The following is a 24049-nucleotide window of genomic DNA, read 5'->3' as shown; positions in this document are numbered from 1 at the left end:
TATTAGATTTATGACAAAGCCTTGGAAACTGCTTTTATAAATACTACAAATTTTTCAGGCCGGCAACTCTAGCTGGCATAATGTACCCTCTAACAAATGAAAATTTCCCATTGCCAGATAATCAGATGAGGCTTTTGGACATGTTAGCCCTTGACATTTGCTACATGGCTTTTTGCTTCAAATAATGTCTTGCCCATATACTCTGTGACAATCTCCACCTCCTGTACTTGGCCAAAAATGCCCGCTTCCTCATTTATGTTACCAATATTGGGCAAATTTGCAAGATCAACGCTCTTGGATTTTCTGTTCAGAGAATTTAGCCTTCCGTTTGAAATTCTGAGTTTGTTTGCGTAGTCAGCATGAAATACAGTACATAGTGATGCTTTTGATTTCCCCAAAATATAAAACATATCTATGGACTGACTTACTTGGCATTGTATATATTATTCTTAAACCAATTTCCCCACCCAACATATTGACTGCTTTCGCTAATCATCATAAAATGTGGTTTTGGATGAACAGGTGGCTAGAGCAGGTGGGAAACCAGTAAAGACGTAGCTTTCTCTACATAGCTGTACATGGCAGAGTAAAGTCTTATGCCAAAACTTTTAATTTTGTTTGTTCGTTCCTAGGGAAATCTGGTGTGACCATTGAATCCTTTACCTTTTGAAAACCGTCATGTTTCTGACAGTCTGAATGACTGCCTGTTTCCCACAGTCCCTGGGCATACTGCTAGGCCATGTCCCCAGATGGCTGCGCCAAGTCCTTCAACAGCAAACGATGCATCATTGAATATGTCAGGGCAAATTAGGAAGCAGGCTCATCACATTAATCTCAGACTCTGAGCTGGCAGTTCCTATGTTCTTCTGTCACTTGATCCTGGCTGTTATACTCCCATCTCCACCTCCACAGCCATGGGAAATTTCCCTGGACAACATACAGATCATAACACACTGTAATGAAAAGCTGGAGGGAATGCTTTCTTGGCATTGGCCACCATTGGCTGACACCTTTCTGTTACATTAAATTGCTTTACGGTGTTATAAAGAGGAAGGTATTGCTTTCACTGCTTTGTGTGTGTGCTGGTTTTAGCACGTCTTCTCACTGGATTATGGATAGTTTATTGGATTATACTTAATCAGAAAAAAGAGAGGAAAAAGTATGTATATTGATATTGTGTTGTGTGTCATTCTCCCTCAGTCTGCTCTGTATTCTTTTTAACCTTGCCATCTCAGTTCTTTTACTCCATGAGATGGAAGGTGAAGGTTGCGAGAGAAGACAAAGGGTGCAATCACATGAGCAGTTTGGCCTGATATAGCCACCTCTCCCCTCTGGATCTAATGGGCATGATCAAACATGCTCAATTGGCTCTCCACTTGTGTCCCACTCATCCCTACCATACACTAAAACAACTCCCATGCAGATTAAATAGCCACTGGCAAATTCTGGTAGCTACCTTGGTGAAGCACTTCCATGGCAGGTTTCCGGACATCTGATCGCCCAGGCACACCATGGAAATGCATAAGCAGTATGATCATTCCACTTTGTTTCTGGCACATCCTTTCCCCCCCCCCCCAACCCCACTCCAATGCATGCTTCAGCACTTGTGCACTTTTCTGCTTCTGTGCATGCACAGAGGAAATTTGGGGGAAATCCACCCAACCCAGCCATGGGTCCATGGTTGCTGTGCATTAGCAATGTGGACAACCAACCATGAGCCTGCAGTGCTATGATGCTGACTTAGTGGCCACTGTCTGACCAACACGAAGCGAGTCAAAATCAAGATCCTGCTGCAGCAATCTGCAATCTGATTGCACCCATAATCTATACTGACTATAATATAGATCTTTCAGAAACCATCCTTGTAATATCAGATGTTGAAGGATTATCTGATCTAATTATATTTATACTTCAACTGCTGATAGAAAAACTTTATCTTTCAGAAGAATTGTGTTTCGCTCATGTTTAGAATCAATTTAAATTAGACCACCATTAATAATCCATGCAGAATAGAACCAAGATTCATACATCTGCAGCACTTTGGATGTCTGTGATGTGAAAAAGAAAAACTGATTTCCTTCAAAATTTGGAGATGGCTGTGGTAAAGCCAGAAATGAGCATTGTGGTGTTCCTGAGTTTTAGGAGTAATGTCTAAGCCTGAAATTTGCAGGTTAGGGGTCTCAGGCAGCAGAACTGAGAAAGATATGTCAGGCCAAAGACCTTAGAGAGATTCTGCCACTTGGAGTAGACAACACTGGACCTGATGGGCCGGTGGTCTGATTTACATAAACTAATAAGTCACCAGGTCCAGATGGCCTACATCCAAGAGTTCTGAAAGAACTCAAAGTTGAACTTGTGGATCTTCTGACAAAAATATGTAATCTTTCATTGAAATCTACCTCTGTTCCTGAGGACTGGAAGGTAGCAAATGTCACCCCCATCTTTAAAAAGGGTTCCAGAGGAGATCCGGGAAATTACAGGCCAGTCAGTCTGACTTCAATACTGGGAAAGTTGGTAGAAACCATTATCAAGGACAGAATGAGTAGGCACATTGATGAACACGAGTTATTAAGGCAGACTCAGCATGGGTTCTGTAATGGAAGATCTTACCTCACTAACCTGTTACATTTCTTTGAGGGGGTGAACAAACATGTGGACAAAGGAGACATGATAGATATTGTTTACCTTGACTTCCAGAAAGCTTTTGATAAAGTTCCTCATCAAAGGCTCTTTAGTAAGCTCGAGAGTCATGGAGTAAAAGGACAGGACCTCTTGTGGATCAAAAACTGGCTAATTAATAGGAAGCAGAGAGTGAGTATAAATGGGTAGTCTTCGCAGTGGAGGACGGTAAGCAGTGGGGTGCCGCAGGGCTCAGTACTGGGTCCCATGCTCTTTAACTTGTTCATAAATGATTTGGAGTTGAGAGTAAGCAGTAAAGTGGCCAAATTTGCGGATGCCACTAAATTGTTCAGGGTGGTGAGAACCAGAGAGGATTGTGAGGAACTCCAAAGGGATCTGTTGACGCTGGGTGAGTGGGTGTCAACATGGCAGATGAGGTTCAATGTGGCCAAGTGCAAAGTAATGCACATTAGGGCCAAGAATCCCCAATGGGGTGTGAACTGGCAGATACTGACCGAGAGAGATCTCGGGGTCGTGGTAGATAACTCACTGAAAATGTCAAGACAGTGTGCGATTGCAATAAAAAAGGCCAACACCATGCTGGGAATTATTAGGAAGGGAATTGAAAACAAATCAGCCAGTATCATAATGCCCCTGTATAAATCGATGGTGCGGTCTCATTTGGAATACTGAGTGCAATTCTGGTCACCGCACCTCAAAAAGGATATTATAGCATTGGAAAAAGTGCAGAAAAGGGCAACTGGAATGATTAAAGGGTTGGAACACTTTCCCTATGAAGAAAGGTTAAAATGCTTGGGGCTCTTTAGCTTGGAGAAATGTTGACTGCGGGGTGACATGATAGAGGTTTAGAAGATTATGCATGGGATGGAGACAGTAGAGAAAGAAGTACTTTTCTCCCTTTCTCACAATACAAGAACTTGTGGGCATTCGATGAAATTGCTAAGCAGTCGGGTTAGAACGGATAAAAGGAAGTACTTCTTCACCCACTTTTTGGCCACTGTGTGACACAGAGTTTTGGACTGGATGGGCCATTGGCCTGATCCAACATGGCTTCTCTTATGTTCTTATGAGATTATGTATAAATTACTGCTACCATTCTAAAAGCTATGTTCCAGTTTTCCTGCCATTCCACTTTTATTTCATCTCCATAATATAAAACCCTTCTAGTTCTGCCATATGTCCTGTGCTACTGTATGTATTAATCTATTTAAAAACATGTATCACATGTACCACTACTATTAAAATTGCTGGCAATAACACATTTTAAAATGAAGCACAAATTTTATATGTGTATATTGCTGTATGCACTGTAGTCTCTTCACTTCATGAAATCTCTTCACTGTGGACTATTGATCATCTAACATCACATTCTGTGTAAATGGATGTTCAGCACATTATGTGTAAATGGATGTTCTTTCTTTAAAAAAAAAGATATAGTTTTAAGAGGAGGCAATTTTGAGTAGAAAAGTGGGGGGATGCTTAACTCGTTTCCTATTTGCCATTTCATTCTGGAGAAACAGCCTTTGCTCTATGAGCTTCAAAACACAGGTAAACACACAATTTGAATCCTGATATGGGGTGCAGAGTCTTCTGATGTGAACAATTTAGAATGGAGAATGGTAGTAAGAGTTAATTACCTCCTCTCCTATCTCTCTGTGAAATCACCTTCTTCCCAAATGATTATTTTTATTTTTTTAAAGAATGGCTTTAGACTGCCTGGGTGTGACTTTGACATGAAGAAAATAGTTCAGCTGAACATGTTAGTCCCAAAATGTGTAGTATCCATGGGCAAAGGCACTTGGTTGTATATTAATTGGATTCTCTCTCTCTCTCTTTTCAATATTGGTTGTATTCAGGACAGATGCACTATTTTAAATGGAAGACCTGAGCCAGTCAGGTGATTAAGAACAGGTTTATAACTCAGCAAAAACTACTGTAAGATGCCTCAGGCAGGACTCTGATAAAGGGGCATAAACATCTCCTATGTAAATAGTAAGGTCCTGTAATAATCACTGAATCTGGACCTCATAGTATCCCCTTGGCTGTGAGCAACAGCAGTCTGAGAAGGATGTTTGTAAGCTTAGTGGTTAATAGTCAAGCAACAGTACAGAATACAATACTAACTTTGATAATAGAATAAGTTCTCTTCTGACTAGTTTTTGTTGTTTCTTATCTTCCCAGGTACCTGTGCTAAGGCCAATGGATTTAATGGTGGAAGCGACTCCCAGACGGGTTTTTGCAAATGCACACACGTATCACATCAACTCCATATCCGTTAACAGTGACTATGAAACCTACATGTCAGCAGATGATTTGAGGATAAACTTATGGAACTTTGAAATAATCAATCAAAGTTTTAGTATCCTTTGCTTCATGAACCTGGCTGGTGCTCTCATCTAATCAGAAGAGGTTCTTCTGAAGTTTCATCTGAGAAGAAACGGCATGTTTGAATTTCAGGTCCTGCATCCCTTGAACGGTTGGTGTGTTGTTCCTTAAAGTACATTTTTGTTTTTGTGCCTATTCACCACTCCTTTCCTTTGGCCTATAGACAAATTTTGCTTAATACAGCAATGATGCAGCACTTATACAAATTCCATATGAGGCTGTGACTTTGCTTATTGTTTTAGCTCCTGTCATGATTTTCAGCAAGCAGTATATGATACCAAATAGTCATCTGCTATCCACATGCGCAAGGATATTTCTTCTGTTAGAGGTTATCCCATGAAATGACCTAGGAATATGGGAAATTTTATAGGTGATTCTCTAGATAATTTGTATTTAGGAAACTGCTAGTTTTTTTGCTCCACAATGCAGCCCTTCCAGTAACATACAAGGGGGGAAAAGTATAGAGGTGGAGAGCTGCGTAGAATATCCATCAAGATGACAGGCAAATATATGTAATTACTCTGCAAACATCTGGATCATCCATTCATCATACCACTGATAACTTGGCAAGTTTATGCAAGTGGCATATCTTTTCAGAACATTAGTAAAAAGAGAGAAAGAACTAACAAAATTAACTGCATGAAATTGTGTTTGGATTGTTAATAAGTTCACAGCTCATTTGAACTTTATGGAAACATAGTTTGTCCATCCACCAGTACAAGTTTCTTCCAAGAACTGGCCCAAACCAGTTAACGATCAAAGTTGGAATAATGATAGTAGGTGATGGGGTTCCTATGTGATAGCATTAGCATAGGTCTCTATTTACACTGTTAGTGGTGTGGGATCTGTTCACCAATGGGATTTGGTCACACTGTTTTGGACACAAACTAACCGGACCCCAGCCTCTATACAGGACCCATGTAACCAGGCCCACTCCTGTGCTTCTTTCCTATCCGCAGTTGGCCCTATTTCTGTATTCTAGTGCGGCCAACCCATAAGAATTGTCATTTAGGTGTTAAAATCTGGGAGTCTCCATACTGAGCACAAAATCTTTTGTAGTCTCGTATGCAAAAGTATGAGAATCCAGGTTTGTTCAATACGGCAGTAATTTTAGTGCCAGATTGGTGGAAGTAGGGAAAGCATGGAAACTATTACTTGTGAAACTGGCAAGCATCCAGTGTCTATGTGCAGTGACAACACATGTAGCAACATCAGTGGAGCATGAAAGAAAGCATTTGCTTTACTTTCAGTTTGCCTTGGTCAGTTGTAAGCGGCTTTTATCTCACTGTGCTACTAAGGATATGGAGTAGGAAAAAATACATTTTTTGGAAGGTAGCTGAGAAAATAGAATCCTATATTACTTTAAACTATGTTCATTTGGAGGGACATCGGATATCCTTTAAATCACTGCTGTCAATATAGCAGGAACGTGGCACTTGTGATCCCCCAAGATACTTTATGTGAGTTGGTTTATGATGCTACATGGAGAGAAAAATAAGGGTACAATAGCAGAGTCAGCATAAAGTTGTCTACCCATAGAGAGCTCTGTTTAAAACCCAAATATGTGATATTCTGGAACAAAGTTTCCAAATTTACAATCCAACAGTGCCGCTGTATGCAAAAAATGCCAGAGAATTGTGGGAGGGATCTTATCTCTCATTCAGCTAGAACTATTTGAACAGGGCCTTGGCAGCTACCTGCTCTAGAGGGTGAAGCCTTGGTTCATTTGAGCACCTTATTCTGTGCCAGGTACATTGTTAGTATTTTTAATCATAAAATACTATAATTTAAATTATTTGCCATGCTCCTGTACTTTAATTCTGAAGACGCCTGTGATTCCATTGATACTTCCAAGTAATGCATTAAGTCTCTGTGCCAGGCCATAATCTTATATGATAGCACATTCCTTTGAAATCAGTGGGACTTACTTTCAAGAAAATCCTACATTGTACTGTACTTTTAGTTGTAAAGCCTTGTCACCAACACTGTATAAATCAGACGCCCCCTGCATGGTGCCCATCAGCATTGTGGTGCCTACCAACACTTTTCCTGGCACTCACTAAATGTTTTTAGAAAGTGGGTAGGGCCAGGTAAGGTTTTTGCCCAGTAGGGCTTCCAACTGGCTAGTAGAGAACCAAGTTGCTGTATTTTTAAAAGTTGCTCAATCGACAGCTGCCGCCATGGCACCAGAATATTCAGTTTTACTGTGTGTGTATGCAAGACATATTTAAACAATATATTTAAACAATATATCCATCCTGTTAAACAGAGCTTCAGCCTGAAATGTTTGAAGGTTTATGATTAACCTCACTCCCTGACATTTTGTGGTTGGGTGCAGTTACTGTGGCAACCATTTTGTGGTTAGCTTTGCCTCTCATGGCAGCCATTTTGTGGCTGCACTGGCACATCCTGTGTCAGAATTCTAAAAGTGCCCACAGGATTGAAAAGGTTGGGGATCCCTGGTATATGTCATATTGGAGTAGCAAGGTAGGGCTGCCAATCCCCAGCTGGGGACAGGGGATTCTCTGGTTTGGAGGCCCTCCCCCTGCTTCAGGGTTATTAGAAAGCAGGGGAATGTCTGCTGGGAACTCCATTATACCCTATAAGGAGACTCAATCTGTGGGTATCTGGGACTTGGAGGGAGAGGTTGTTTGAGGTAGAGGCACCAAATTTTCTGCATAGCATCTTGTGCCTCTCCTCAAATTCCAAAAAGATTGGACCAAGAGGTCCAGTTCTATGAGCCCCAAAAGAAGGTGCCACATCATTATTTCCAATAAAGAGAAGGCATTTAACAGTTCAGCCCCTTTAAATGTGATGGCCAGAACTCCCTTTGGAGTTCAGTCATGCTTGTCACAGCCTTGCTCCTGGCTTCAACCTCAAATCCTCAGATATTTTCTGAGTTGGACCTGACAACCCAAAGTGTGAGAGAGAAGTAATTGAAGTTTATATTCTTCAAGGGATCTCATATAGGTGGGAGAAGGAAATAGCAAGTTTGAGGGTTAGGATTTGGGGGTGGGAAGTGGGATCTGGGAGAGAAAGAAGGGGAAGTGTTGAAGGCTTTGAGTTAATGGAAGAGAAAGACATGGAATGAAGGTGTTTGTTCTCCATGGCCCATTGATGGGGAAGGGGAGGAATAGATATTTCTCAGCCAAAACCTTGGCTGCAGGCTTCTAATATATTTAGCCATGTGTCAGAATTAACTGAGCAGTGACTGCTAGAGCCTTTATTTTGTTTTTATTAAAGTTACCCTGCATTTTAAAAAAATGTGGTTAAATTCCTGGTATACTTTCTACTGACCCCATAGCAAAGTGCCCACTTCTAGTAGCCCAAAGTTTAAATACCACTCAGCTGTTCAGTATTACAAAAGTACTGTTTTTCAGCTTGTTTGGTAAGTTGTTGGATTTTACTTATAGGATCTGTATGTGGGGAAGGAACTCTAAGGTGTAATTTAGAAGGCAGCTGCCTCAGGGGGAGCTGCATGTTTACGTAGATTTCCTTCTCGGTGATGCTTCACTAATTCATATAATATGATCCCTCATTTTCTAATTAGAAGATGGGGTATGGCTGAGCTTGATAGACATGAAGTTCTGGAAAGGACTGGACGCAGGGAAAATGGGCATTAACAAGAAGTGACTTAAAAGTCATCCAGTGAATAACAGGTTCATAAAGTTCAATATATGTGACATTGAAGACATCTTGAACTGAAGGCAGAAAAGGTATTGTTCTGCAATAAAGCAATGGTGTGATTTTGTCAGAACATACAAACATTTTTCCTTGCAACCTCAAAGGTCAGAGGATTTAGTTCATTTTTGTTAGAAGTGGGTAGTTGAAGCCTTTGGTGATGGTGTTGCCACAACATAACAATAGGATAAAAATGCAATTAACCTTGTGACAAATGATAAATTTTTATTTCTTAGAACCACATACTCTTCTCTTCTGTGCTGGATTCTGTTTTTGTTTGTTTGTTTTTTAATGTATGGTGGGGCGTTTGGCGGTCAGAGGCAAAGAGGCCAAGCAGGGGTTTATGGTTTGTAAGGATGGTGAAAGACCAGCCATAGAGGTAATCATGGAACTTTTAAAACCCCACCACTATGGCCAGACCCTCCTTATCTATCTGCGCATAATTGCACTTTGGTTTCTGTAAGAATACTAAGCCACCGGCACCTCACAGCCATCCAGCAGCACATGAGCTAGGACCACACCCACCCCATATGGAGACAGAAGGCAAAACTCCTTTTCCGTTGCAGCAGCGATCAGCACATCGTCGAAGAATGGCTGGATCCTGGGGATACCTTTTAAAAGAGAGTCCATTAAGTTCTGGAAAATCCCTGTGGCCACGCTGACCCTGAACTGGAGACGCTTGACTCGGAAAGTGCCTCGGTGAGTCACTATCATTTGGGCCTCAGCCATGGCAACATCTACTGGGAGCTGTTGGTACGCTTGGAGCAGGTCCAACCTGCCAAAAATTTTAGCCCCCGCCAGTGATGCTAGAACATGGCTGACCAGGACCGGGCAGGCGTTATTCTGCAGCTTCCTATTTCTGGTGGATTTGTAGTCCACACAGATGCGGACGCTGCCGTTGGGCTTCACTGGGGTGACAATGGGGATCTCTCGACAAGACCCTTATGCCACGAGGCAGTCTAGCTCCTCCTCAGTCTTAGGCTTTAGGGCAACCATATAGGCTGCATGTTGGGGCTCAGCTGCAATGCTACTGGGGGCCCTGTATAAGTTCCTAGGGTTCCGTCGAACATGGATGGGACCTCCACACAAATTCACTGAAAGTCCATGCTTGCGGGGGTCTAGTGAATTCCCGTCACCCTGATCCCCAAGGGATCAAACCAAGCCCGGCCTAGTAAGCCACAAAGGGCCCCTTCTACAACTATCAGGGGCAGAGTTCCTGAGAAATGTCCATATTTCACCCTGAAAAACCCTACCCCTTTTATGGAAGTCCCAAATGATGACTGGGGAAGGGTGCAGTCAGGGTTCCCCCCATGGGCACAGCTCCCTGAGGGTCTGGGCCAAGATGACTGTATAGGTGGCCCCCAAGTCAATCTCCATTTTGCATGGAGCTCCCTCTATGAGGAAAGTGGTTTTAAGTTTTTCTGGGGAAGGCATAGAAAGTTGACATACCTAGCCAGCTGATGCCATGAGGGAGTGCAGCTCCTCGACGAGGGCAACCTCATGACATCAGCCATTTTGCCGTCAGGTTGCTCCCCCCATTTGCTGGCGGGTCAATTTGGAATGGCAAACTCACACCAGATGGCCCATCTTCCCGCACTGGTGGCAGACAGCATCCCGGAATTTGCAGGAGCGGCACTTGTGGGGCTCTTCGCAGCTGGCACTCTCTAGGGCAGGCAGTGTTTCGGTAGCACATGGCAGCAGGCGCTTGGGGGCCGCATGGTGAAGCTTGAGGGCATCGTTGCCATCGGAGTCCTTGGATGCAGATGCGGCAGCAGCCTGATGCACCCCGGTTGTGGGTCACTCTTTTCAGGATCTCTTGTAAGCTGAGGACTCGCTGAGAGCCTTCGTTAGTATGAGGTCCTTGTGGATTGCCAACTTACATTGCATCTTTTCATCTCGGAGGCCGGTCATGAAGCGATCAAACAGGGCTTCCTCGAGGTTCAAGAATGCACAATATAGGGCCAACCAACGGAGCTCAGCTACAAAGTCAGCTGCGTTCTCCCCTGCTCTCTGATTCCGCTTGTGGAAGTTGAGTCGGTAGGTCATGCAAGTCGGCTTGGGTGAGAAGTGGTTGGATAGCTTCTCCACCAGCGTTTTGTACGTTGCCTCCTCAAGCATGACAGATGATATGAGGCCCTCCGCCAACTGCAAAGTGGCCAAGCCGCAGACGCTGAGCAGGAGAAACTTCTGCTGGTCCTCATCGGTGATCTTATGGTACTGGATGAAGTAGTTCCGCCGCTTCTCAAGAGGGAAATGAAGGAGAAATTCATGAGTGCCCCTCATAAATGTTAAACATTTTTTTAAATTTTGGTTCCCAAAGAGGTTCCAGAACTCTGTCCCACTGCGTTCCCCCGAGAAAAAAAGCCCTGGTTAGCCCAGTCACTAGTCCTGTTGGAGTGGTGCATTTAAACAGAGCATATTCTATCAGAGACAAACAAACTCATGTTTATCCTATGGAACAGAAATCTGGATAAGCTGATATTAGATTGCTATGTTTTAAAGAATACCTTAAAATACCCTTCAGTAGTCCAGTACTATGATTTCATGATTACACTTCCATTCCATGGAGGGAAAACAGTCCTTTAATATCAAAGATTTCAGGTTTTCACGGCTGGTAACATCATTAGGGTTTGTAGAATCTTTCGGGATCAAGTGCCGTGTTCTACTGGAGAAAGTTTTCCTTCCAGACATTTAGTTCTCAGCTGCGGAGAACATCCTCAGTGGCGTTGCAGCCGGAGCAGGCGCTCAGACCTTCTTGGCTGCTGTGCATTTATTAAAGCCCTTTAATAAATGGGCTGTTGTGGTTGTGCTCTTTCTTCCCATTAGACAAGCAGCAGTGATGTGCATAATTTATACAATCAAGTTATTTATTACATATCTTTAATGCACAACTGTTCTGTAGAGCTGTCCTTCCTTTTTGTCACAACTGATGTGTCTGGTCTGCAGCATCAGCCACGGACTGCTGTATTCATTCCAAGGCAGGGCTTTAGAAAAAGGAGAATCCAGGAGCAGGGGCTTCTTATAGTTCTGCAGCATTTTGTGCTTGCTGTGGATTGTAACAGCCCGTCTTCTATCAACATGGCATATTCTGAATGAAGGAAGCCTTCTGGGTCTATCCGTGTCAAAGATGGGGCATGGCAGCGTGTGACAAATCCTATCCCATCCCTAAAGTAGATTCCAGTTGGAGTCTATAGATGCCTAGTTGAATTCCAGAGACTGAAAGAATAGCTGTCAATTGTAAGTTGCATCTATTTTTCCTAGCTGAAGGATAAATCTGTAGTAAATATTTGGTATAACCCAGCCAAAACTATGTATTAATAATAATAGATTATAATAAAAGAAACAGCAGAAAACCTAGAGTTTAGAGAAAAGCGCAGTTACATTTTTTTAAAAAATTATGCACAATCCTAGGAGATTATTAGGATTGTAGCTCCTTGTGAATGCAGCACTTAAGTATTTGAGTTTAACAGCTCCACTTATGTGTGTTTATGTAAGTACTGTCAAGTCACAGCTGATTTACGGAGGCCCCCCGGAGGGTTTTCAAGGCAAGAGATGTCCAGAGGTGTTTTCCATTGCCTTCCTCTGCATAGTGACCCTGGACTTCCTTGGTGGTCTCCCATCCAAGTACTAAGCAGGGCCAACCCTGCTTAGCTTCCAAGATCTGACAAGATAGGGCTAGAACCCCTCTTAGTCAATTTTAATATACTAGACAGTTAAGAGAGGGAAAAACGCTTTGACTCGCATTGTCTTATATTAGGGAGGTGGCATGATTTGCCCTCTCTCTCTCTCTTCTTCAAAGAAAACACATAAACACATCTAGAAGTTAAACGGCACATTTCTGTTAGCAAGGTCAGTATCCAGACATAACAATGCTACTGTGTCTTTTTTTTCATAACCAGTGAAAGATTATTATGATTGTTGACATGTGTGTTCTTTTGAACTTCTGGTATACTGTTCATACTCTACAAGCCAGTCCAGTTTCCTGATTGTTCCATATACATTTTGAAGAGGACACTCATCTCCAACCATGCAGTTGACTTACCTCACGGGAGTGTCATTGAACATTTCAGAGCATGCTTTTCTCCTTCATTATTGAGACTGGGCCCACCCTATCCATCACCCTCTAAGCTAAGAAGAACCCAGCAATCATGCATTGTGCTCTGTCAGATGTTTGACGATCTCTTTGTTTTTACACTCTGAATGGCAGCACAAAAGCATGACGTCGGTAGTTGCATTGGACTGTGTGGGTCACAAGCTGTACAAGCCTGCCTTCAGCGCCAGCGCTGGAGTGCAAGCACAAGGCTGGTGCCCCAGGCAAGGTGCCGCTCCCACGCACCCACCCAAACCTCTTCTCCCTGGGGGCGCAGTGCTGCTCCTGTGTCTCAGAGCTTGTGCAAGGGCTGCCGCCACTCTGCCTCCCGGCTTCTGGAAGCTGAGAGACAGAGCGATGATGGCTGAACAATGGCAGTTGGTGGAGCACTCTAGTCTGAACCACACCGTGCTACCTAATGGATGTATCAGCCCTGCCTGGCTTATATTAACCACAGAAGACATGCTACTTTTGCACAACCTTTTTTGAAAGCTCCTTTCAAACCAGGTTTTTGTTGTTTACTTTCAAACCAAGCTTTTTAAATGATGATGATCCATGTTAATGTTGTGACCCTGGCAGCTGACAACATAGTAAAACTACAATAAAACCAATAAAATCCAACAATTTAAAGAATTTAAAGTAAGATGGCGCTAAAATACTAATAACCCAAATCTCCTTCAGTATTTTACAGGTGATGGTAAGTAGTCTGAATAGGCTTGCCAATCCCCAGGTCCCAGCAGGGGTTCTTCCACTTTCCCAGGCTCCCTCCTGCTCCCAGTCAGCTGACAGGCGGAGGGAAGCACCGCCCCCAGAGGACCATGTGCCTTTTCACCTCCGGAGGCTTCAGTCTCTGATTGAAAGGCTTCCTCTTGGGATTATGTGTCTGTATTACTTTGAAGAAGTTGGCAGCAACTCGTGAGTAGAGAGGCCAATCCCTCACTTCAGAGTCACCAGAAGGGGGGGGGGGAAACGTCTGCTGAGCGCTTCATTATTCCCTATGTAGAGATCGATTCTCATAGGGTATAATGGGAAATTGATCTGGAGGTTTTGGGAGCTCTGGGGGAGCTGTTTTTTGAGGTAGAGGCACCAAATTTTCAGTATAATATCTAGTGTTTCTCCCCAAAGTACCCCCAAGTTTCAAGACGATTGAGCCAGGGGGTCCAATTCTATGAGCCCCAAAAGAAGGTGCCCCTATCCTTCATTATTTCCTATGGAAGGAAGACATTTTTAAAGGTGTGCTGTCCCTTTAAATGTGATGGCCAGAACTCCCTTGGAGTTCAATTATGCTTGTCACACCCTTGTTCCTGTCTCCGCCCCCAATGTCTCCTGGCTACACCCCCAAAGTCCCCAGATATTTCTTGAATTGGACTTGGCAACCCTAAGCCTGAACCATAATTTTTTGTCACATAGTGATGGTACTCTGTTGTACATTAGTGCCCTATAAGTAGTAAGCAGCATTTGAGCAATGGACAGGTGCCATAAAACCGCCCTGAGCCTGCCTAGGTGGGGAGGGCGGGATACAAATAAAATTTATTATTATTATTATTAAAACAGGGGAGGATAAGATGGTTCAACACACACGGCCTCACCCCAAGGCCTGGTGGAACAGCTCCATCTTACACGCCCAACAGAACTGTAATAGCCCTCACAGGGCCTTGATCTCAAGTGGGAGCATGTTCTACCAGGCCAGGGACAGGGCTGGGGATTACCTGGAGATGTTGGTCTACATAGCACAGGGCTCTCTGGGGCACATATGGGGAGAGGCTGTCCCACAGATATGTTTGTCCCAGGCCTTAAGACCTGGATTTCAAACAACAACTCTGCTATCACCATATATAGTTTGAACCTGAGACAATCTTCTTGTCAGGTATAAATACCCCAAGGAGCAAAAACATGCAGTAGACTAATCAACCTATGTTTTTTTTTTCTATAAAGACCTAAGATGAAAACTGGTGCTGTGCACTAAAATCTATAGCTCACAAAAACTTCTTCTGTGATAGTAATCCTGTAGAAGTGAGACTTCTATAGGTTGCATGGGATGAGAAGTGAAACTTGAGTGTCTGTACAGATAGCATTCTGAGAGTGCAATCGTAGTGGGAGTTACATCCTTCTAAGTTCATTGACTCTAGTGGACTTAGAAAGGTGTAACTCTGGTTGGGATTGCATTGCAATTCAGGAGTTTGATCATTCTTCCTCATTTAATTCTGAGTTCTGCCAGTTTTTCATGGCAGCATGCAAACTTGCCTCCTTCTTCATTTTGGTTTCACTTCTATCCATTAGAAATATTTGTTAGCTAAAAGCTAGATAAATTTTTAAAAAATCATTTCATGAAAATATTGTTTCTACATCAATGCAAATAATATAACCAAGTTAATTATCTAGGTTAACCACTTGGAAGGGCCCCTATAGACCCAATCCCCTTGCTCAGTGCAAGAAATCCAAGCTAGAGAATGTCTGGCAAATTTAAGACTGCCAGTGAGGGAGAAGCCCCTAGTCCAGGTAAACTAGTTCCACTCAGATCCCATTTCTAGCTTTGTGATTTAATCAGCAGCAGTGGGAGGGTCCTGAAGTGTGTTGACAAACTTGGGTTACCTGCTTAGAATTTGCTTTTAATTGTACATACTATTAAGTGGTCTATGTATTACATCTTTCCAGGGCTTTTTTTGTTGCAGGAACACCTTTGCATATTAGCCCACACACCCCTGATATAGCCAATCCTCCAAGAGCTTACAGGGCTCTTAGTAGAGGACCTACTGTAAACTCCAGGAGGATTGGCTCAGGGGTGTGTGGCCTAATAGGCAAAGGAGTTCCTACTACAAAAAAAGCCCTGTATCTTTCCAACAGAAGCAACTTCAAATGCAGCCCTCACTAGTATTGCACAGAATGTCTCCACACAACTCTTAAAATAGTGTTGAAGGAAGTTCCAGTGAAGGCAGTGATCTACATGGGAAGTCACTTTGTGCATTCTGGCATCTGTTTGAAATAGCGCGTGCAGATGCTCTTTCAAGTAGCTTCTGTTTAGTCATCATTACATTCTTATTGTAATTTGTGAGTATTCAGCATGCTTCACATACACAGCCATCACCAAATGTTAAACAAATCATCATGAAGACTTCTATTCTCATTTTTCCTTTGGAGGAAAATAAAATGGTTTTCTTAAAGCCTTCTAATGAGTTCATGGTTGAGTTAAGATTTTAGCCTATGACTGTACTGCAGCAGCTCATAACAATATTAGCTATTAGTATGTCCAAGTTCTCAGAATGCCTTCCATTTGTAATCTGAGCAATGCTTGCAACAATCCTGTAAAATGGACCAGTGTTGCTTCAATAAAAGTTGGGATTTTATGTATTTATTTATAGTCTGCCTTTCTCACTGAGACAAAAGGCAGATTACGTGGTGCAAAACAATGTAATCAGATGACACAAGAGTTCTAATAAGCAGTGCAATAGGACTAGGATCACAAAAATTAGAAGCAGTGCAAAAAGATAGCAGGCATGATATGTTATGCAGTGCAGAAAATGGAATTACAGAAGTGGAATATAATGCAGCTAAACAGGAACATAATGTAACAAATAGATAATATATTGCCAGTACAGTGGCATAGGCTGCAGTCAGATGGGCAGTTTGACCTGATATAATTGCTTTCCCCAATGGATTAAATCGGCTGGTTCACACAGCCACACCTGGCAGCTGTTCCCCTGTGGTACTCACGCCATTGGAAGATGAGTTGGAAATGGAGTAAATAGACAGTGCTAACAGATCCCTGCACATTTATCTCATGTTGCTGGATGTCTGAACTCCCCTGGTGTGCACTCAAACTGGTTCAGAAGTATGAACCTTTAGTTCTGGTTTCACCATTCTGGTGCTTTGTTTTTTTTAAAATGGTGGAACATATGCACATGGGCACACATGCGCATCCAAGGAATATATTCCAAAAAAGTGAAAGTTTTGTTTTAAAGAAAAACAAAAAATGAGACCAGACTGCATGCTCCATGGTTGATGTGCAACATTAATTTAAATGGTCAATCATGGAAAAAGTGAGTGGTACAGCTGGATCAGGGTGGAAGCCTAATCACAGATCTCTGTCTCAAAATGCAACAGAGTAATTAGGGGCATATCCAAACCAACCTGCCAATCTGATCACAGCCATAGACTGTGTCCTCTTTTCTTTATAAAAATGCCCTCTTGGCGGTAGCCTTCCTCCAGCTCTTAGGCAGATCATTCCACAGAGAATGCGTAGGGTACAGGCAGCTGTCTATCTAACCCACTTGCAGGGTGGCACCTTCAGAAGGCTTTGCTCAAATAAGCAAAGCTGTTCTGATGGAGGAAAGCAGGGAAAACAGTTTCAGTTGGTATGATGGTCCATGAAAGTTATATGATATATATGTGAGAGTCAATACCTTGAATTGAGTCTGGTAACTGATTGGCAGCCAATTAAGTTACCACAGAATGGTTACAATATGAATACTCCTCCTAGCTCCCAACAGTACCTAAAACTGCCCAGTGAATTCACGGCTGAGGTGTGTTTTGGATTGGGCACTTCTGTGTTCATATCTCATTCATTTTATTGAGCTGTTTCGGAAGTTCAAAATGCATCTGAATCCTGTGAAAGATCAACTAGGTCAGAGGTGGTCAGAGGTAGCTCTCCAGATGTTTTTTGTCTACAACTTCCATCAGCCCCAGCCATTGGCCATTCTGGCTGGGACTGATGGGAGTTGTAGGCAAAAAACATCTGGAGAGCTACCGTTGGCCACCCCTGAACTAGGTTATTGGGCACAGTCCTTTTTGTATAATTCCTGCAGTAGCCCAACTGTGATATCATCCGGAGCAAATGCACTTGTTTATTTCAGTGGGCCCTTTGTCAGGAACATGACTAGTGAATAGTGCCCCTTATCTCCCACAAACAGGATATTATTTCATGAGAAGGTGAGATAGGAGTCATACTTAACTATTAAATATCTCCCATTAAGATACTATATTATATAAAGTATTTTTCACACAACCACATTTCCCCAATAATCCTTATAAGAGTGGGACGTTTCCACCTCCCCTTCACTCCTCTTCACAGCAGGACCTTAATTTGTTTTCCTGACAGGGCAAAGACAGCCTAAGTGCTTTTCTTGTCTCTCCCCACCCCTTCCTCGATCCTAAATCCTCACAAAGCCAGTAGAAATTGCTCCATGCTGGGTTTTTCGTAGTGTGAAATCTAAAACCGCTTGACACCAGTAGCCACTGTCTCAGAGGCATGACTGAGGGAACAATCATCAAAAGATCATCTGCTGTAATAGGAGCTTTTGACCTGACTGATAAGGCCAGTAGAAAAGCACCAATAAACACACCCTGAATCTTAGAATGATTGCCACTTGTGATCATCTTAAAGCAGATTCTGAAAAGGAATTCTTTAAATTTAAAATTCTTTATAGTATGATAACCTGACTGTTTAATTATTTCAGTTTATCCCATGGGGGGGATCACACCTCTGCCTCCTTGTACAGAAAGTGGTACAAGGACTATTTAGTTGACTTCTGGAAGTGAGTAGATAAAATAAGGAAATGTGGGATTTCCTCTTAGTGTGTGCACGCTATTGTTTGACTGTCAGCTTTCCATGTTCTAAAACTAATAAGCATAACCTGAAATGTAAGCAGTGTTCCTGTGACGCATTCTTAAAAATCCCACCCCAATTTCTTGGTGTAATTATTTTGCTTTAAAATAGTGGGACTTTCTCACAGCATATACTCAGCAGCAATCTCAATGTTACCTCTTAGAGATAGTCTCTTTTTAAAAGATACTCTTCAGATGGATTGTTGATGAGGACAGAGTCACTATAAGGGCCCCTTCTTCTACTACTGTTTAGCTATAACAAGCCACAACAATGAACATATGAAGCTGCCTTATACTGAATCAGACCCTTGGTCCATCAAAGTCAGTATTGTCTACTCAGACTGGCAACGGCTCTCCAGGGTCTCAAGCCGAGGTTTTTCATGCCTATTTGCCTGAACCCTTTTTAGTTGGAGATGCTGGGGATTGAACCTGGGACCTTCTGCTTACCAAGCAGATGCTCTACCACTGAGCCTCCTCTCCCAGTCTTAGCTGTCACTGTCTCCAGTCTGTCCATCCTGCTTTTTATATATTTGTTGTACATATTTTCTCCAGCATCCCAGGATTGTACATTATTTTTTAAAATAAGACATAGTTTTGATGTGGAACGAAAAACAGGGATTCAGTGGAAGTACTGATGGGTGAGAGCCTTGAGATGTCTTTGTGGAACTGTGAAGTTAGCAATATTGTACAGGGTTACAAAATATCCTTCTTTCCTACCAAGGAAAAATTAACAAAAAAATTAAGTTTTTATTAAAAATGGGTAGACTTGAAATGAGGGGAAATGCTCACGTTATGAATGGTATGACAGTGACCTGAGGAATGTATAGGACATTTCACTGTCCAAACTAAACAGGAACCATTTTTAGCTAACTATTATCTATTCAGTGATGTTCTAACATTTGTTCAAAGAAATTTAGACAGGTAATAAAATGTAGACCTCTGGTATTTCCAGATTTTAATTATATAAAAGTTGACTGATATGGAGTATGATAATTAAGTATAAGAAATGGAATAGAGCAGACTCATACAATCAAAGTCTTTATTGGCATGTCTTCTTGCTCAGATTATTGACTTCCCCACTTTGTTCTTTTGTCTGTGGGACTCTCTGTACCTGCGTTGCACACCGTTCCTGAAAGCACATATAAATACAAATTAATACCTGTTGGATATTTAGAAAAACTAAAATATTCATCAGAGGACTGTTATTTTGTTTTCAATCAGATATCCACCCATCCACTTCTGATATAACTACATTTATGGGAGGAAGCCTGAGCAGGTCTACTCATAAGTATGTCCCATTTTGTTTAATGGGTGGAATTTACTTCTGGGAAAGGATTCTTAAGATTGCAGCCTATGCATCATAGACAGAGATACACTTCTCACCCAGTGTTGAGTGATTAGCCCTACCTCTGATACAGTTGATGTAAATTAAATGTTACCATATAAGCACCAATCTTGGATTCATATATAGAACAATAAAACAGAGCAGGAAATGATGCACTAACTTTTGTTATATCACTCAGCCTTTAGTAAAAACAACAAAAACAAACCTTATTCTGTGGATCCTGCATGGCTAACACTTTGAGGAAAGGTGAAGTTCACATGTCAAATAAAGATATGTGATCAGAGAAGAAGACAAAGGCAACTTCTTAGTGACGGACAGCAGAAAGACTATTTGGGCAATGTATATTATTGAATGATTAAAATCATGACAGCATGGGAAAGACCAAATGCCAGGAAAGGGAGGGAGGCAGATGAAGACACCAGCTGCATTTAGATGTCTCAGTAAATTGCAATTGAACTCTAATAGTGTGTAAAACCGGCTTGTTGCTGCTGTGTTCACTCATGCACTCTACAGAACCTGATGCAAAATAACTTGGTTCAGTCAAATTCTAATTCACGATGGATCCAAGCCCTTTTCTGTTGGTACATTTTACCATGAGTATGGGGAGAATGTGCTATGTGTGATCAGGGCTTTTTTTTGAGCAGGAATGCCGTTCTAGCTGGCTTGGTGTCGAGGGGGTGTGGCCTAATATGCAAATGAGTTCCTCCTGGGCTTTTTCTACCCCAAAAGCCCTATGTGTGATCATGCATGGTCATGATCTATGGATCAGCTTCAGTACATGTAAACCAGAATCATTTCAGACAAAATATATTGGGAGAAATGTATGTAGCACATTTTTTTACTATGCATGGTGAAGCATAAAGCTTGAAAAGGGCTTCCCTGTGTGAATTTGGGAGCCTCAGTGTACCGGAGTTTTAAACCTTTTGAATCACATGCCTACTACTGAACCAGCTTACAGGTGTCCTTTCATTATCTCCCTAGTCCCATGTTCAAAGGAACTAAATATTCTTGATGTGAGGGAGGTGTTATTTGTTAGCTATAGTTTCTGGTGTGTTAAGTATTTTTTTCAGTATTTTAAATTTGTTTTTCAATCTGTTCTTCTCTCTCCCCACCCACATTTCTTCTCACAGGTCTATTTATTTTACAGTTTTAATTTTTAACAAAATGGTGCCTCAATTTTTTTAGGGTCAAGCGGTTCTTAAGACTTTGTAGTGCTAAGTCAGTGTTGGCAGTGTGGTTTTCATGGATGCCATAGAGCCCATCAATGTATTTCTTGGAAGTCACTTGCTTCTTTCCCCAAACAAGCCAATCCTGGCTTTTTCCAACTTCATTAGAGTAGGAGGTGCTTCAGAAGACTCCAAGAGGAGTCGTGTTTGGGTCTGCAGGCAGTTCCTTCCATCAAAGGAGGGTGCTTTGGTAGGAATTTTACATTTACCCTCCCCTCAGCAAATTTTGTGATCGGTCTGCCATTTGGTGATGGTGGCCACTTCCCTGTCTTAAAATCCCAATAAAATCTGCAGATTACAATTTTTTGAGGGGGGGGGGCGTTGTATGGAATTTTATCCAGCTCTTGATGGAAGGAAACGTATGTTAGACTGCTCCCATCTTAAATGTGCAGACATATAACATATGAAGAGGAGACCATTCGAAGTATTATGATGGAGTTCAGACCTCTCTACATCCTTTTTTTCTTATACTGTACACCTGAAATACTCATTTTATAACCTCTTTGATGAGGAATCTCAAATTGATTTCCATACATCTCCAAAGACATGAATGGTGACTCACAAAAGCTTACATTGAAATAAATGTTATTAGCCTTTAAGGTACCACTGGACCTGTTTTATTTTGGAGATTTCAATCCATATTTCTGTAGTCTGTGTCTGGCCACCCACTCTGAAAATCAAGTGTTGAGGACTCTAGACTGTGCTGTTTGTTTTGCCTTGATTCACTTGTGCCAGATATTGTAGATATAAAACCAGCAAACATGGAGGAGCTGACAGAAGTGATTACAGCTGCAGAGTTTCATCCACACCACTGCAACACCTTTGTCTACAGCAGCAGCAAAGGGACAATAAGATTATGTGACATGCGAGCATCTGCCCTGTGCGACAAGCACTCCAAATGTGAGTATCTCCTGATACAACCATATGTGCGTGGGAGGGGGGGGATTTTGTCTTATGGAATTTCTTCCAATGACAGGTCTGTGTGGAAGAATGAAAGACTTTAATGATCATTCAAAAAGGGAAGAGTAAGATACACAAGCAGGACATTAACAAAAAGGTACTTACGATATAGCATTTTTCTAAACAAGCATATGAGACAACTCCAACCTGGCCCAGGATTTCACTATATAGCCTGAACTTTGTGCTGTACTAAGTGACATCTGAGCAGCCTTTAGCTTCTAACTCAATGGAATCTTAGATGTCTCCAAGGAATTGTTTAATGTCAGGCTGAAAGTTCAAAGTAAATAGGAAATCCCTGCATTCTGGATGGAGGAGCAATGACAGAAAGCACTTGATGGACAGCTACTGCAATGTACAGGTAATGTGATTACACCATTACATTTTACAGTGACAAAAGAGAAATATGCAAGGAATATATGCAATCAGCACAATGTCCATTTCCTTCCATCAAGAGCTAGATATCATGTACAAAAGTATCAATGGATTGTAAAAGAAAAAGTAAAGTAAAAATTAGATTTTCATCTGAAAAAGTCAAGTCTAAGTGTAATTTTCATTTCTCTTCAATTTTCTTGGTTCTAAATTCCATCTTTTCTCCTTCCTCCCCTGGCAATCAAAGTGCAATTGAAGGTTTCTGGATTTTGGAAGCCATCAGTCAAACTCAAGTTTGCTATTGCATCTAAATGGAGATTTTGTTCCAAGATCTACATTTAGATGTAATAGCAAACTTGAGTTTGGTCTTTTTCTCCACAAGCAAGGAGACTAAACCACAGTTTAATGTGGGTTTTAGAATCCCAATTTGTGAGGTAGGGGGATCTTTGAGGCTTTTGGATGTTAGAGCAAGTAGGAATTTAATTGACGGTTTTGAAAATTACCAAGACTTCCATTGTGCTCTATATATGAGGGAGGAAAGATTTAGGAGGATGGCAACAAGTCAGGCTTGTGCCTGTTATGAACAAACATCTGTTTGTTCCTGAAGTATCTTTAAGTATCAAATTGCTGGTCATGTACTGCTTTTCATGACAACAAACAGGAATCATCATAGCTACCTATAAACTTGTTCACATGTGCCAGCTAATGTGCTGAAAAATGTATTCTCTGTACTGAATATTAATTTGTTGGTCAATGCTTATGTAGTTTTCATATCTTTGTGTAGTTTTTTGTCCTAAAACAAACAAAAAGAACCCCGCACGAGCTGGCCATATTCAAGCTGAATTTGGCATGTGATGTTACAATTCTGTGATCGCTTGGCAACTCAATTAGTTCACAACCTGCCACTCATTCATCCCACACAGGGCTGGCTCGCCCACTAGGCAAATTAGGCATTTGCCTAGGGCACCGGGGGGCGCTGAATTGGGCTCTCCCGCCTTCCACGTACCCAAGACAGCCTAATTCCACCATCATCATCACCACCATGCCGCTGTCCCACCTCCCTCCCCTTCCGTTCTGCAGTGCCATGCTCAGCTGCGCCCCTCGGCACACTCAGAGGAGTTCCGCTAGAATCGGTCCTACCTGCTTTGATGCAGCCCGGGCATCTCAGCATTCTCTCTTAAGAGAGCTCTCAACAAGGCTTCACTCCCCCCTCACTACTGGTTCCGGAAAGGAAGGAGAGTGAAGCCTCCTCCAGTGCTATTTTAAGAGAGAACACTGAGATGCCTAGGGTGCATGGAAGTGAGTAGGGGGCTGATTCTAGCGGTGGTCCTCTTGAGTGCACCAGGGAGGTGAGCAGCAGAGTGCAGCACCATGGAAGGGAGGAAGGGGGGCAGCGACGGCATGGCCTGGGGTGTGCATGCACGTGCACACATGCACCTAGGGCCTCCAAGGGCACAGGGCAGCAGACAGTGAGTCTGCCTGGGGCACCACACACCCTAGGGCCGGCCCTTATCCCACATTCTCAGCACACCAGTTTGGTTATGTGAATTGCTGTAAGATTAGTGGGGGGGGGGGATTATATAGCAGATAAAACCGAATGTTGAAAGAGTTAATTGACTTTTGGGCATATCATCATGCCTCAGGGAAATTTTTAAAATGATACTTGCCTTTATTTCCAGTACTTAAAAATGAATACTGATCAATTCTTGTGTACAGTTTAGTTCATTCACTTCCTTTTATCTTGAGTAAGTG

At 42.2% G+C, this 24049-nt stretch overlaps 1 protein-coding gene across 3 annotated transcripts in view; it reads left to right on the top strand.

Annotated features, from left to right (window-relative positions):
* PPP2R2B (protein phosphatase 2 regulatory subunit Bbeta) overlaps window positions 1–24049 on the top strand; it is a 417322-nt gene that overhangs the window by 367461 nt on the left and 25812 nt on the right. For all 3 annotated transcript variants that reach the window (XM_060240555.1, XM_060240556.1, XM_060240557.1), the window contains 2 exons: window positions 4822–4999; window positions 21704–21868. In XM_060240555.1, the coding sequence (XP_060096538.1) occupies window positions 4822–4999; window positions 21704–21868 (343 nt within the window). The remainder of the gene's footprint in view (window positions 1–4821; window positions 5000–21703; window positions 21869–24049) is intronic.

The sequence above is a fragment of the Heteronotia binoei genome, chromosome 5 (genome assembly GCF_032191835.1).
Source record: "Heteronotia binoei isolate CCM8104 ecotype False Entrance Well chromosome 5, APGP_CSIRO_Hbin_v1, whole genome shotgun sequence".
Taxonomy (NCBI): domain Eukaryota; kingdom Metazoa; phylum Chordata; class Lepidosauria; order Squamata; family Gekkonidae; genus Heteronotia; species Heteronotia binoei.
The sequence above is the reverse complement of the archived record's forward strand: the minus strand, read 5'-3'. Positions and strand labels throughout refer to the sequence as shown.